Source organism: Tachyglossus aculeatus, chromosome 2, assembly GCF_015852505.1.
Source record: "Tachyglossus aculeatus isolate mTacAcu1 chromosome 2, mTacAcu1.pri, whole genome shotgun sequence".
Lineage (NCBI taxonomy): Eukaryota > Metazoa > Chordata > Mammalia > Monotremata > Tachyglossidae > Tachyglossus > Tachyglossus aculeatus.
The window spans coordinates 45,013,675-45,028,422 of record NC_052067.1 but is presented as its reverse complement, the minus strand read 5'-3'; the positions used below and the strand labels follow the sequence as shown (position 1 = coordinate 45,028,422).

General features: G+C 42.5%; 1 protein-coding gene and 1 non-coding gene across 3 annotated transcripts in view; one reads left to right on the top strand and one right to left on the bottom strand.

The window, feature by feature from the left end:
* Window positions 1-14,748, top strand: part of SMOC2 (SPARC related modular calcium binding 2) — a 242,329-nt gene that overhangs the window by 145,857 nt on the left and 81,724 nt on the right. For both annotated transcript variants that reach the window (XM_038771125.1, XM_038771117.1), the window contains exon 8: window positions 10,242-10,428. In XM_038771125.1, the coding sequence (XP_038627053.1) occupies window positions 10,242-10,428 (187 nt within the window). The remainder of the gene's footprint in view (window positions 1-10,241; window positions 10,429-14,748) is intronic.
* On the bottom strand, window positions 4,289-4,426 carry LOC119924861. Its single transcript, XR_005449544.1, has one exon. It is a non-coding gene; the product is annotated as a small nucleolar RNA SNORA7 (small nucleolar RNA).

The following is a 14,748-nucleotide window of genomic DNA, read 5'->3' as shown; positions in this document are numbered from 1 at the left end:
GTCATCATTCCTAATGTCCCCAAAAAGGTATCTGTCTAAGACATCACATTCTATAGCTTGAATTAATTTTGGTCTGTGATCGTTCATTTTATTTTATTATTTTCTAATTCATCTGTAGCTTCTAGATCTGGGCTGTTTGTAAACATTTATTCCATTGAGATTGTTCAGAGTCTGATCTAGCAGGGGCATTTCAATATTATTACTACACTGTGCTAACACGTACCGAGTGGGAATTTAATTGCCTGAAAGATATACTAGCTAATTTGTCTAATTTGCTGCCATGGAGGGATTTGGATCCTCAGGAGACATCTGGTGCAATTTAGCCCTAAAATTAGTCCATCCAACCCTTGAGCAGAATGTCTTAGTTAGCAAATGAGATCAGATCCATTACTAGCAGTAATAAATATGGTGGCTTGTCAACAAGCAGAAAAGCACTTTTAATTGAGTAATAGGGAAGGAAAAGGCAAACTGGATGATGGAAGGGAGAGAGAGAAGAGGATTAGGGAAAGGATATAGAAGACATACCTCACATAGAATGCAATCCAGTCAGACAGTGACTGAATCAAGAGAGCAGCCTCAATCTTCCACCACACAGATGGGAGGAGAGTCAAGAAGGAGCATGGAGTTAATCAGGCAGACAGCCAACAGTTTGAAATGGTTACATTGCTTCGCCAAAAAAAAAACCCACCCAAAAAACTTTTCTGTGATATTCTGTGATAATTACAAGTGTTAGAAGATGAACAGCAGGGTTCTAATTAGAAATTTTAATTGTTTCACTTATTTGTAAAAAGAAAGCAAATCCATATTGAAATTGCCAAGTCCAAGTTTGTGAATATTCTTTGAAACGTGGTTTTTCAGTGATTTTCTATTTAGAATGGATAGTATGTAGTTGTGTAGTTCAACTTTTAGGGGTATTTTAATTTTTTTTTGCAGTTTATATACATTTTAGGCAACCATTTGTTATTGTTTGTTATCCCTTCTGTTATCAGATTATTTAGGCAGAATGACGCTTTTCAGGTCGCTGTAATAGCATGGGCCAGGGAGCCAGGAAGATTTGGGTTCTTATCCCAGCTCTGCCAATTGCTTGTTTGTGACCTTGGGCAACTCACTCAACTTCCCTGTGCCTCAGTTTCCTCAACTAAAATGGGGGCACCTGTTCTCCCTCCTATATAGACTTGAGACCTATTTGGGACTGGGATTATGTCTGACCTAATTGTACCTACCCTAGTGCTTAGAACAGTGTTTGGCACTTAGAAAGCCCTTAACAAATGCCTTTTGTTTTAAAAAAGTGATCTTTGATCTTGGAAATAAGTTTAAGTTTGGTGGCAGATATTCTTCTGGCATTTACCATTTATCAGCTTTTATCATCTATTGCTGTGTTACCATGGTTGTGTGGCACTGACTTAAATAGCCTTTTCTATTTGTATAAAGCAATTTCTAGGAAGTCATGACATTGGCAACTAAGAATATTGGGAGATTGTTAAGGAAAAGAAGAATAAAGGGTGATGTTGCACGAAGTCAATGGAGCAGCCCCAAACACATTTGCTCAAGGGACTGTTGAGTCAGATAGCCTTCCTTCTGGCCTAGTCAAAGCTCAACAAAACTGCACTTATAGACCAGCCTTCAACTTAGAAATATTATACACATGTCTGTGGATAGTCACACACTTCCAGGTGTGGAGGGATTTGCTGCATATTTCTACAGTTATAGCAGTCTAAAAGCCCCTTTGTTACCTCTTCAGTTTAGAAGTGCAATCCCTTTTGTTGTGGAACCCTCATTTAAATCTATGCATTTGAAAAACCTCTTTGAGATTTGTAGATGCAGAATTTCCTTTAGGAAGATTCTAAATTCTAATTCTAGTGGAATGAACACAGGCCTGGGAGTCAGAAGACTTGGGTTCTACTCCCAGCTCCACCACTTGCATGGATTTTAAGAAAGTCATTCAACTTCTCTGTGCCTCAACTGACTCATCTGTCAAACGGGGATTAAATACCTCTCCTCCCTCCTAGTTAGATTTTTAGCCCCATGTGGGATAGGGATTGTGTCTGACCTGATTATCTTGTAACTACCCCAGTTCTTAGTCAGTGCTTGAAACAGGGTAAGCACATAGCCTATATTATTATTAGCATTATTTATTCATTCATTCAATCGCATTTATTGAGCGCTTACTGTGTTCAGAGCACTGTACTAAGCACTTGGGAAGTACAAGTTGGCAACATATAGAGACGGTCCTTACCCCACAGTGGGCTCACAGTCTAGAAGGGGGAGACAGACAACAAAACATATTAACTAAATAAATAAATAGAATAGTAAATATGTACAAGTAAAATAAATAGAGTAAAAAATCTGTACAAACATATACAGGTGCTTTGGGGAGGGGAAGGAGGTAGGGTGGGGAGGATGGGGAGGGGGAGGGGGAGAGGAAGGAGGGGGCTCAGTGTGGGAAGGCCTTCTGGAGGAGGTGAGCTCTCAGTAGGGTTTTGAAGGGAGGAAGAGAGCTAGCTTGGCAGATGTTTGGAGGGAGGCATTCCAGGCCAGGGGAAGGATGTGGGCTGGGGGTTGACAGCAGGACAGGCAAGAACGAGGTACAGTGAGGAGGTTAGCAGCAGAGGAGCGGAGGGTGCGGGCTGGGCTGGAGAAGGAGAGAAGGGAGGTGAGGTAGGAGGGGGCGAGGTGATGGAGAGCCTTGAAGCCGAGAGTGAGGAGTTTTTGCCTGATGCGTAGGTTGACTGGTAGCCACTGGAGATTTTTGAGGAGGGGAGTGACATGTCCAGAGCATTTCTGCACAAAGATGATCCGGGCAGCAGCATGAAGTATAGACTGAAGTGGGGAGAGACAGGAGGATGGGAGATCAGAGAGGAGGCTGATGCAGTAATCCAGTCGGGATAGGATAAGAGATTGAACCAGCAGGGTAGCAGTTTGGATGGAGAGGAAAGGGCGGATCTTGGCGATGTTGCGGAGGTGAGATCGGCAGGTTTTGGTGATGGATTGGATGTGAGGGGTGAATGAGAGAGCACAGTCGATCGAGAGCCGATCAGCAGAGGGATCAGGAGAAGCACTGTGGCTTAGTGGAAATAGCATGGGTTTGGGAGTCAGAGGTACTGGGTTCTAATGCTGGCTCCGCCACTTGTCTGCTGTGTGACCTTGGGCAAGCCACTTAAGTTCTCTGTGCCTCAGTTACCTCATCTGTACAACGGGGACTGAGACTGTGAACCCCACGTGCGACAATCTGATTACCTCGTATCTACCCTGGTGCTTACAGCAGTGCTTGGCACAGTGTAAGTGCTTAAAAAACACCATTATTATTATTATTATCAGGATGAAATGTATTCATTCATTCATTCAATCGCATTTATTGAGTGCTTACTGTGTGCAGAGCACTGTACTAAGCGCTGTCTGTATAGAGACGGTCTGTACCCAACAGCCGGCTCACAGTCTAGAAGGGGGAGACAGACAAAAAAAAAACATATTAACAAAATAAAATAAATAGAATAGTGAATATGTACAAGTAAAATAAATAGAGTAATAAATATGTACAAACATATAGACAGGTGCTGTGGGGAGGAGAAGGAGGTAAGGCGGGGGGAGGGGGAGGAGAGGGAGAGGAAGGAGGGGGCTCAGTCTGGGAAGGCCTCCTGGAGGAGGTGAGCTCTAAGTAGTGCTTTGAAGGGAAGAAGAGAGCTAGCTTGGCGGATGTGTGGAGGGAGGGCATTCCAGGCCAGGGGGAGGATGTGGGCTGGGGGTTGACAGCAGGACAGGTGAGAACGAGGCACAGTGAGGAGTTAGTGGTAGAGGAGTGGAGGGTGCGGGCTGGGCTGTAGAAGGAAAGAAGGGAGGTGTGGTAGGAGGGGGCGAGGTGATGGAGAGACTTGAAGCTGAGAGTGAGGAGTTTTTGCCTGATGTGTAGGGAGATTTTTGAGGAGGGGAGTGACATGCCCAGAGAATTATTAGCATCATCATCATCTGCCACTAGAGTAGTCTGTCCACTGCATTATGAAGCTTTTGATTTTAAATGCCAATACTTCAACATTCTTTTACTTCTAGATAGCTCTTCAAAGTTTGTCTTGTTTTATGCCGTCGATTTGTTTCCAACCCATAGTGATACCACAGACACATCTCCCCCAGCATGCCCCACTCTCCAACTGCAATCATTTTGGTAGTGTATCCATAGAGTTTTCTTGGTAAAAATACAGCAGTGGTTTACCATTGCCTCCTTCCGCGCAGTAAACCTGAGTCTCCACCCTCGACTCTCTCCTGTGCCGCTGCTGCCCAGCGTGGGTGAGTTTTGAATTGTAGCAGATTGCCTTCCTCTCTCTAGCCACAGCCCAAGCTAGGAATGGAATGGGTAGGCCTCTGCTTGACTCTGTCTCCCATAGCCAAGACTGGTAGAGTACTGGAAACTCTCCAGGTGTGACCCTGAGAGGGGCTTCAAAGTTTACCATAGGTTAAATATACCTCTTTAGCTCCCTTTGAGCATTTAAGTTGACTTGAAAAGAGTGATCATAGCACTTACCAATTTAGCATAGATAATGATAGATTTTTTAGCATAGCCTGGGGGTAAAGCACAGAATGTGGGTTCCCGTTCTGCCACTTAATAATAATGATTGTGGCATTTTCTAAGCAGTTACTATGTGCCAAGCACTGTTCTGAGCACTGGGGTAGATACAAGATAGTTCATTCAATTCATTCAATCGTATTTATTGAGTGCTTACTGTGTGCAGAGCACTGTACTAAGCGCTTGGAAAGTACAATTCGGCAACAGATAGAGACAATCCCTACCCAACAACGGGCTGGGTTGCATACAGTCTCTGTCCCACGTGGGGCTCCCAGTCTTAATCCCCATTTTACAGATGGAGTAACTGAGGTCCAGAGAAGTTGAATGACTTGCCCAAGGTCAAACAACAGACAAATGCAGAGCCAGGATTAGAACCCTCATCCTCTGACTCCCAGGACCGGGCTCTTTCCGCTAGGCATGCTGCTGATGGATGTGCAATCTTGGGCAAGTCACCTAACTTCTGTGTGCCTCAGTTTCCTCAACTGCAAAATGGGGATTCAATACCTATTCTTCCTCCTACTTAGCCTTTCAGCCCCTTTGCAGAACAGGGATTAACTTGTTTAGAAAAGTGCTTGACACATAGAAAGTGCTTAACGAAGACCATAAAAAGATGATGCCTATAATGTATTAACAGAAGATGCCTTTTTCTAAATAGAATTTGATATATGACACTGACATTTAAGTACCACATTTACATATCTGCCAAAAAACCTGTAAATTCAAAATCTTTCATTATTGATACACATTTACACTTCCAATTGATCAGATAACTAAATAGTGTTTGAATTACTGTGTTACAATATAGGTATATTGTTTTGGTTACATTGTTTCCTATAGTGAAACCCTACTTCTACTAGCACACAGAAGCAACATAGTGTAGTGGATAGAGCATGGGGCTGGGAGTCAGAAGGTCATGAGCTCTAATCCCCGCTCCACCACAAGTCTGCTGCGTAGCCTTGGGCAAGTCACTTAACTTCCCTGGGCCCCAGTTACCTCATCTGTAAAATGGGGATTAAGACTGTGAGCCCCAAGTGGGACAGGGACTGATTCCAATCTGATTTGCTTGTATCCATCCAGCACTTAGTACAGTGCTTAGCACATACTGAGCTCTTAACAAATACCATTATTATTACAACCATTGGCTTAACAGCCTATTTTCAAGGAAACAGTAAGTGGAGTACAACTTTAGAAATATATTTATATATAGATAATGCATTAATGTAATGAAATGTTACATTAACAATAATGCATTAAGCAATAATCTTAGTCCTTCTTGGAAAAGAATAATACTCTGTGTTTGGGTGGTGACCACTTTCTTAGTCTACGTGGTCTGACATTTCAAAAGTCAGAGTGAAAGCTGAATGATTTACTAGTTAGCAATTTATATTTATTATAATGCTAATTTGAAAAAGTCTTTACTAATTTGTCTCTGGAGGACCAAATGCCAGTAAAGTGCAGAACCAGATTTTTTATTAGTCTCCTGTTCCTTGCTTATGGCCCTGAAATGGAACTATAAATTTCAATAAAAATTATGCCCTACTTGAATAGAGAGGCAGATGACAGCACACCTTCCCTATCTGAACTCCTCTCTGATCTCATGCCTAAAGCAGAGAAATGTCTGCATTGACTCAGAGAGCCTTTGTCACTGATTTACAGCAACCCACAGAGGTCCTATACCCTTGGAGTTGTAATAGTAGGAGTCATTTTATTACAAAAACATGGAGGACATGTTTCCCCGCTCCTCAAGAACCTCCAGTGGTTGCCCGTCCACCTCCACAAACAAAAACTCCTCGCCATTGGCTTCAAAGCACTGAATCGTCTTGCATCCTCCTTCCTCACCTCGCTACTCTCTTACTCCAACCCAACCCACACTTTTGCTCCTCTAATAACAACCTTCACACTGTACCTCTATCTCATCTATCTCGCCTCTGACCCCTCGCCCACATCCTGCCTCTGGCCTGGAATGCCCTACCTCCTCAAATCCAACAGACAATTACTCTCCACCTTTAAAGACTTATTCAAGTCACATCTCCTCCAAGAGGTCTTCCCTGACTAAGCCCCCCTTTCCTATTCTCCCCCTTCCATTTGTGTCGCCATGACTTGCTCCCTTTATCCATCCTCCATCACAGCCCCACAACACTTACGTACATATCTGTAATTTATTTATTTATACATATTAATGTCTGTCTCCCTCTCTAGACTGTAGGCTCACTGTGGACAGGGAATGTGGCTGCTTATTGTTGTATTGTACTCTCCCAAGTGCTTAGTACAGTGCTCTGCACAGAGTAAGCACTCAATATATAAGATTGAGTGACTAAATGAATGAATAAGTAGTAGTAGTAGCTGTAATGCTATGTATTAAGCACATGTAGTAGCCTATTGTTTGTAATTACCTGATGTCAGTATGTCTCTGCAGAATTTTGAGCCAAATTCTACTTTCAAGACTCTCAGACAAGGATGAAGTGCTCTTCCCAAAGCTTTGCTCATTCCCCTGGGGGAGAACTGTGCTTGGCAGATAATTGTAGAAAACTTCCCGAGTCCTTCCACAGTGATCTCCAAAGAGAGTCATGGGTTTGATATTCCTAGGTTTTGACTGTATCCTTTTTCCCATCCTCTTGGTTTTAACTACACTCTCAGAACGTTCAGTGAGGGTTTATGTAAATTCATCTATGAGCAATGGATAAGGGCTTACTAGAGGGACATACTAGCGGTTACATGACACAGGCCAAAGAATGAGAATTGTTGTCAGAGAGGACAAACATCGCATTGTTCCTCTAAAAGCATCCTTCGGGGCCAGAATTGGAAAGAGAGTCCTGGGCTGGGTGGACCATTGGTTTGTGTAAGTAAGATATTGTTCATGGCCTTATGAGGGGTGCTGCATATCCATCTGGTAACTAGAAAGGGGGCACCATCTTGGATGCATTGATGAGACTTGATCTAACACCAATCTACTTGTGCTAATGCCAACCTGCTTAATGTACCTTGATCTTGTCTATCTCATCGCCCACATCCTCCTTCTCCCTTTGTATATGGCAGACCATTGCTCTTCCCACCACCAAAGCCTTACTGAAATCTCACCTCCTCCAAGAGGTCTTCCCCAACTAAGCCCTCTTTCCCCCTACTCTTTCTCCCTTCTTCATTGCCTATGCACTTGGATCTATAAGCCTTTTATAGTCACCCCACCCTCAGACCCACAGCATTATGTACGTATCCATAATTTACTTTAATGTCTGTCTTCCCCTATAGACTGTAAGGTCCTTGTGGTCAGGACACATATCTACCAATTTTGTTGTATTTAATAATAATAATGGTATTTGTTAAGCACTTACTATGTGCCAAGCACTGTTCTAAGCATTGGGGTAGATGCAAGATAATCAGGTTGTCCTACATGGGGCTCAAAGTCTTAATCCCTATTTTACAGATGAGGTAACTGAGGCATAGAAAAATGAAGTTACTTGCCCAAGGTCACAGCAGACAAGTGGCGAAGCCGGGACTAGAACCCACATCCTCTGGCTCCCATGCCCGTGCTCTTGCCACTAGGCCATGCTGCTTCTCTAAACTCTCCCAAGTGTTCTGCACACAGTGGTCTGCACAAAGAAAAGTGCTCAATAAATACAATCATTCGATTAATTTTAGAAAAAACGTGGACTGACCTTTCCCTCACTCTGTAAGAATAATAGTGTAGTGTTACTAGGATTACTATCAATTCATCCATCACTGGTATTTGTTGAATGTCTACTGTGGGCAGAACACTGTACTAAGCACTTGGGAAAATATAATACAACACAGTTGGTAGGCACAGTCCCTGCCCATTAATGAGCTTACTATCTAGTTTACAATCTACAATATAGTCCCTGACAAATAGTAAGCAGTTAACAAATACCACAATTATTGTTAGTGGAGGAAGAAGAGATGAAAAGAAATTACAGATAGAGAAAATAATAGAGTATAAGGGTATTTACATTCATTCAGTCATATTTATTGAGCGCTTACTGTGTGCAGAGCACTGTACTAAGCACTTGGGAAGTACAAATCAGCAACATATCTGAGTTTTGTGGGGGTGAGTATCACAGAGAAGCAGCATGGCTTAGTGGAAAGATCATGAGCTTGGGAGTCAGAGGTCATGGATTCAAATTCTGGCTCTGCCATTTGTCATCTGTATGACTTTGGGCAGGTCACTTCACTTCTCTATACCTTAGTTCCCTCATCTGTAAAATGGGGATTAAGACTGTGAGCCCCACGTGGGGCAACCTGATTACCTTGTATCCAACCCAGTGCTTAGAACAGTGCTTGGCACATAGTAAGCGCTTAATAACATTATTGTTATTATCATTATAATGCTTAAGGGGAATGCAGCCAAGTGCATAGACAACACAGAGGTGAGGTTAAGTAGGGAAATGAGAATTTAGTCAGGGAAGGCCACTTGGAGATGTGATTTTAGGAGGGTTTTGAAGATGGGGCCAGTAGTGGTGTCAGATATGAAGGGCTGTTGACCTTAGGATCATCATTTAACCTATCTGGGCCTTTGTTTCCTCATCTGTAAAATGAAGATACCATTTCTCCCTCACTCAGACTGTGAGTCTCATGTGGGGCAGGAACCACACCTGACCTGATTATCTTGTTTCTACCTCAGTGATCCATGATAGTGGGTGCTTGACAAATGACACAATATTATTGGTAATAGATTTTTTTGAAAATGAAAAAAATTTGGAGTATTTTTACTCATTCGTTTATAAATTCCATTACATAATTACCTGGATGTGCTATTTTTCGGTGAGAACAGTGAATGGTCCATTAGGTCCCAGAAGAACTTGGACAGTGCTATCCCTTCTTTGTCTGGTTATACTATTTGACCCTAAAGGAGAGAGGAAAGGAATGCCCCATTTCCTGGTCTCTGGAGAGTGTTGCCCTGGCTTGGAAGGCTAGGCTGGTGAGGTACAGGAGCATTCCGGCGTGGGAAGTCTGTACTCTGACTCCGGGCCAGAATGTCTCCACATGCCAAATGAGACAAACCAAGTCAGGGCATGGGAAAGTGAGACAATAGCAAAATCCTGAGCCAGAGCTAGGGGTGGCTGCAAACCATCACTGGACTCAATGTTTGACTCGTGTGGTTTGGGTGACCAATCCCTGAACTGAATCCATAATGCAATTCGGCGTCTCCAGAATCTTCTTTCAATGAATCTCTCATCAGTCCTCAGTGATTATAGCAATCAGTTGGTGTTTGGATATATTCCCAGATCCATGTCGGATTACTGGAGGGAAATGTTAGAAATGCCAGAACAAACATCTCTCCTCCATAGGGATGTAAAGATCCAAAGCCAGCATAATTGAGGAATGAGTGAATCATTGCTTATGGCCTAGTGTGATATTTTGTATCTTCCCATGATTTGGTAGCAGTGAGATCAATCAGCTTGGTGTAGTGGATAGAGCACGGGCCTAGGAGTCAGAAGGTCATAGGTCCTAATCCCGGCTCTGCCACCTGTCTGTTGTGTGACCTTGGGCAAGTCACTTCACTTCTCTGTGCCTCAGTTATCTCATATGTAAAATGGGGATTGAGAATGTGAGCCCCATGTGGGACAGGAGCTTGATTTTATCCACCCCAGTGCTTAATTGAGAACCTGGCACACAGTAAGTGCTTAGTAAATACCACAATTATTCTTAAATATCTTCTTTCTCTTTCCTATAGTATCTTCATGTGATCAGGAACACCAGTCAGCCCTAGAAGAAGCCAAACAACCTAAGAATGATAATGTGGTTATTCCCGAGTGTTCTCATGGTGGTCTCTACAAACCCGTGCAGTGCCATCCCTCTACAGGATATTGCTGGTGTGTCTTAGTTGACACAGGTCGCCCAATTCCTGGCACCTCCACCAGGTAAGGAGTTTTCGATGGACAACTGTCCAGGGAGATTCCTGGAAAGCTGTTATGGAATGCTGCCTTGGAAATAACGAAGAAATTAAGTATCTTTGCCAGTTTGTTATTAATGGAAGGGGTTTAGAAATCATTTGTTTCAGCTGAGATGGATGGCAGAACATTCTGGACAATCAATCATTGGTGTTTATTGAGCATTTACTGTATGCAGAGCACTATACCAAGTGTTTGATACAGTACGGTGCAACAGATCTGGTAGGCATATTCCCTGCCCCCACGGAGCTTAAAGTCTAGGCGGGGAGACAGACACGAACAGTGGTGAAAACACGCATGCAGGGCAAATATCAGATTCCACAAGGAGCTTTGTAGGCTTAGTTCTTTCCATTATTGAAGTTTGGGTTATAATGTAAAATTTAGATCTTTCATTGCATTTTGGCGATGATCTACAAACAGAAGGCATGAGAGGTAGCATTGTCTAATGAAATAGGTCCAGAACGGGAGTCAGGAGACTGGGGTTCTAATCCCAGATCTGCCACTTGCCTTCTGAATGACCTTGGGAAAGTCACTTAACCTCTCTGGGCCTCGGTTGCCTCATCTGTAAAATAAGATTAAGATACCTGTTCTTCCCTCAAAGATATGATCCCTTCTGGGGTGTGGACTGTGTCTGATCTGATTATCTTGTCTCTATCCCAGAACTTGGCACTTACTAAAAGCTTATTATTAGTATTATTAGTAGTATTATTTTCTAAGGCAATCTTCCTTCAGTCTTGAGATGCATTATTTCTGTTTTTTTCACTCCTATGTTTCCTCAGTTTGATTTGGGGTAATGACTCACGATTTGGAGGATTAGACTAGAACTCCTAAATTATGTCTATTCGGTCAAAGATCTGTTGTCACTGACAAATATCCACCCTCAGCCTCGACAAACTAAAACCCTAAACCTGTCAAACCACAAGCCTGATTAACATTTACAGTATTATCCCTTAAAAACATGTAAACATTCTTAAAATATTCTCATTCTGCAAGTAATAACTTTTCCCTTTCACCCATCTTTTACACATTCCTAGGCTTTTCCAGGGTTTAGGTGGGAAGAAGAAATCACCTTCCCCAGCTCTTTCCATTCCAGGAAATCTATCAATCAATGGCATTCATTGAGTGCTTACTGTGTGCAAAGCACTGTACTAAGTGCTCAGGAGAGTACACGTGGGAGTTGGTAAAGTCACTGCCTACCTTCAAGGAGCTTTTATTTCCCAAGCCTCCTGCTGTGTCTGCTAAACAATGAATCAGGTCTAAAAAAATGGGTTCTGAATCCTTCCAAAATTAATCTATTTTTTTGTACTATTTCATGATTTAAAGACAAATTATTTGCCATCACCGTTGCTCATTTTAGCACAGTAATGAACCTGGCCTTCTGATTTCAAGACAGAAACTATACTTTCTCCTGGAACTTAAGCAGAATCCTGCATTCTCCTTCAGCTTTACCTTCTGGAGCCTAATGTAGACATTCCCGACGGCCCCCTCAGAAGCCCCTCCTCTCGTTTTTCAACTCAGTTGAGCCACACAATAACAGTGATAGACACACTTGTCAATGAAGAATTTCTAATCTCCCACTTCAATATATCACAGTGTTCTACCACAGTCTCTTGACCTGTCAGCTCAGGTCACGAACTGTTCTTTCCTCCCACAGAGACTGTTAAATCCATGCTCTCACTGCCATGCTCTCCACCAAAATCAACTCCCTTGACCTTCTGTCCCACTGCCAATCTCACACCATTAACCTCCAGCCCTGTCTCCCTTCATTTCTTACACTACTACTACCAAGGACTGTTGACAGAAATCCAGGCTGCAGCTTGACATTAGGCACTTCAAATGCATCCTAATTTACGGCAACTAAAAATAACAATTGGTACTTTGTAAGCACTTATATGTTCTAAGCATTGGGGGAGATAAAATATAATCAGATCAGACACTGTCTCTTTGCCACATGGTTCTTATGATCTAAGAGGATGGGAGGACAGTTATCTCTTCACCATTTGTACAGAGGCTGAAGCTGACAGAAAAAAGTTAAATGACTTGCCCAAGGTCACAGAGCAGGCATGTGGCAGAATCAGGATTAAAACTCAGGACTACTGACTCCCAGGCCTGTGTTTTTTTCCCACCTCAGCCTTCTCGCAAGAGACGATCTCTCACCTCTTTTCAAAACCTAACCGCTCTACTTGCGTACCTACCCCAGTCCCTATCATCTCCTCAAACCCCTCTCACGGACTCTTCTTCTCCCCTCCCTGACCACCATCTTTGATAGCTTACTTCCAAATGGCCCATTCTCTCCTGCCTTCAAGCATGAGTATACCTTCCTGATCCTAACTATAGATAAAATATGGATATATTATATAAATTACATTGTGTATAATTCTCTCCTGCCTTCCAGCATGTGTATACCTTCCTGATCCTAACAAAATATAGATAAAATATGGATATATTATATAAATTATATTGGGTAATCACAAATGATATAAATTATACATAAATACATCCATATATTATTCGTGGATCCCACTGCACCTACCAGCTATTGCCCCACCTCCCTGTACCCATTCCTGGTCAAAATCTTCAAACTGGTAAAGTACTTCTTTTTCCTCTCCTCCAACTTGTTCTTGAACCCCTACAATCCACTTGTAGGAAAACAGTGGGGCTTAGGGGCTAGAGCATGGGCCTAGGAGACAGGAGGACTTGGGTTCTAGTACTGACTCTGCCACGTCTGCTGTGTGACCTTGGGCAAGTCACATAACTTCTCTGGGCCTCAGTTACCTCATCTGGAAAATGGGGATTAAAAGTGTGAGCCCCATGTGGGACAGGGACTTTGTCCAACCTGATTAACTTGTATCTACCCCAGCCCTTAGTTTAATGTTTGTCACATACCATAATCATTATTATCTCTCTTTGCCCTCTTCACTCTATTGCGACTGCTCTTTGGACACATAAACATTCAATAAATATGATTGAATGAATGTATGAATGAACAATGACCTCCTCCTTATCAAATCAATCAATCAATCAATCGTATTTATTGAGCGCTTACTATGTGCAGAGCACTGTACTAAGCGCTTGGGAAGTACAAATTGGCAACACATAGAGACAGTCCCTACCCAACAGTGGGCTCACAGTCTAAAAGGGGGAGACAGAGAATCAATCAATCAATCAATCGTATTTATTGAGCGCTTACTATGTGCAGAGCACTATCTAACAAATATCTAACAACTATTCTAATCCTCCTTGATTATAATAATAATAATATTTGTTAAGCACTTACTATGTGTCAAGCTCTGTTTTCAGCATTCATTCATTCATTCAATCATATTTATTGAGTGCTTACTTTGTGCAGAGCACCATACTAAGCACTTGGGAAGTGCAGTTCAGTAATAGTAATAGTGCAGTTCAGTCCCTGCCCCACATGGGGCACACAGTCAATCCCCATTTTCCAGATGAGGTAACTGAGGCACAGAGAAGCAAGTGACTTGCCCAAAGTCACACAGCAGAAAAGTAGCAGAGCCCGAATTAGAAACTATATCCTTCTGACTCCCAGGCCTGTGTTTTTATCCACTCTGCATTCACCGTCAGTACTGGAGACCACCCCCAACATTCTGGAAAGCCTTTCTGACCTTGGTTTTACTGGCACAATTTTCTCTTGGTAGTCCTCTGTCTCTCAGCCTGCTTCTTCACAGCCCTTCTCACTTCCTCTCCTTCCAACCCCTTGCTCTGAGTATCCCTTAAAGCTGTACTCTGAGTTCTTGTCCACTTTATGCTCGTTCCCTTAGAGAGCTCACCTGTTCTCATCACTTCAGCTCTTACCCCTCTACTAATGACTCAATCAATCAATGGTATTTATTGAGCACTTAAGACTGTGCAGAGCACTGTAATTCTGTCACTCATTCAATCATATTTATCAAGCACTTATAGTGTGTAAAGCACTTTACTAAGCACTTGGGAGAGTACAATATAATAATAAACAGACGCATTTCCTGTCCACAATGAACTTACAATCTAGACACTGTAATAAGTCAATCAATCAATCAATCAATCGTATTTATTGAGCGCTTACTATGTGCAGAGCACTGTACTAAGCGCTTGGGAAGTACAAATTGGCATCACATAGAGACAGTCCCTACCCAACAGTGGGCTCACAGTCTAAAAGGGGGAGACAGAGAACAGAACCAAACATACCAACAAAATAAAATAAGTAGGATAGAAATGTACAAGTAAAATCAATCAATCAATAAATAAATAGAGTAATAAATATGTACAACCATATATACATATATACAG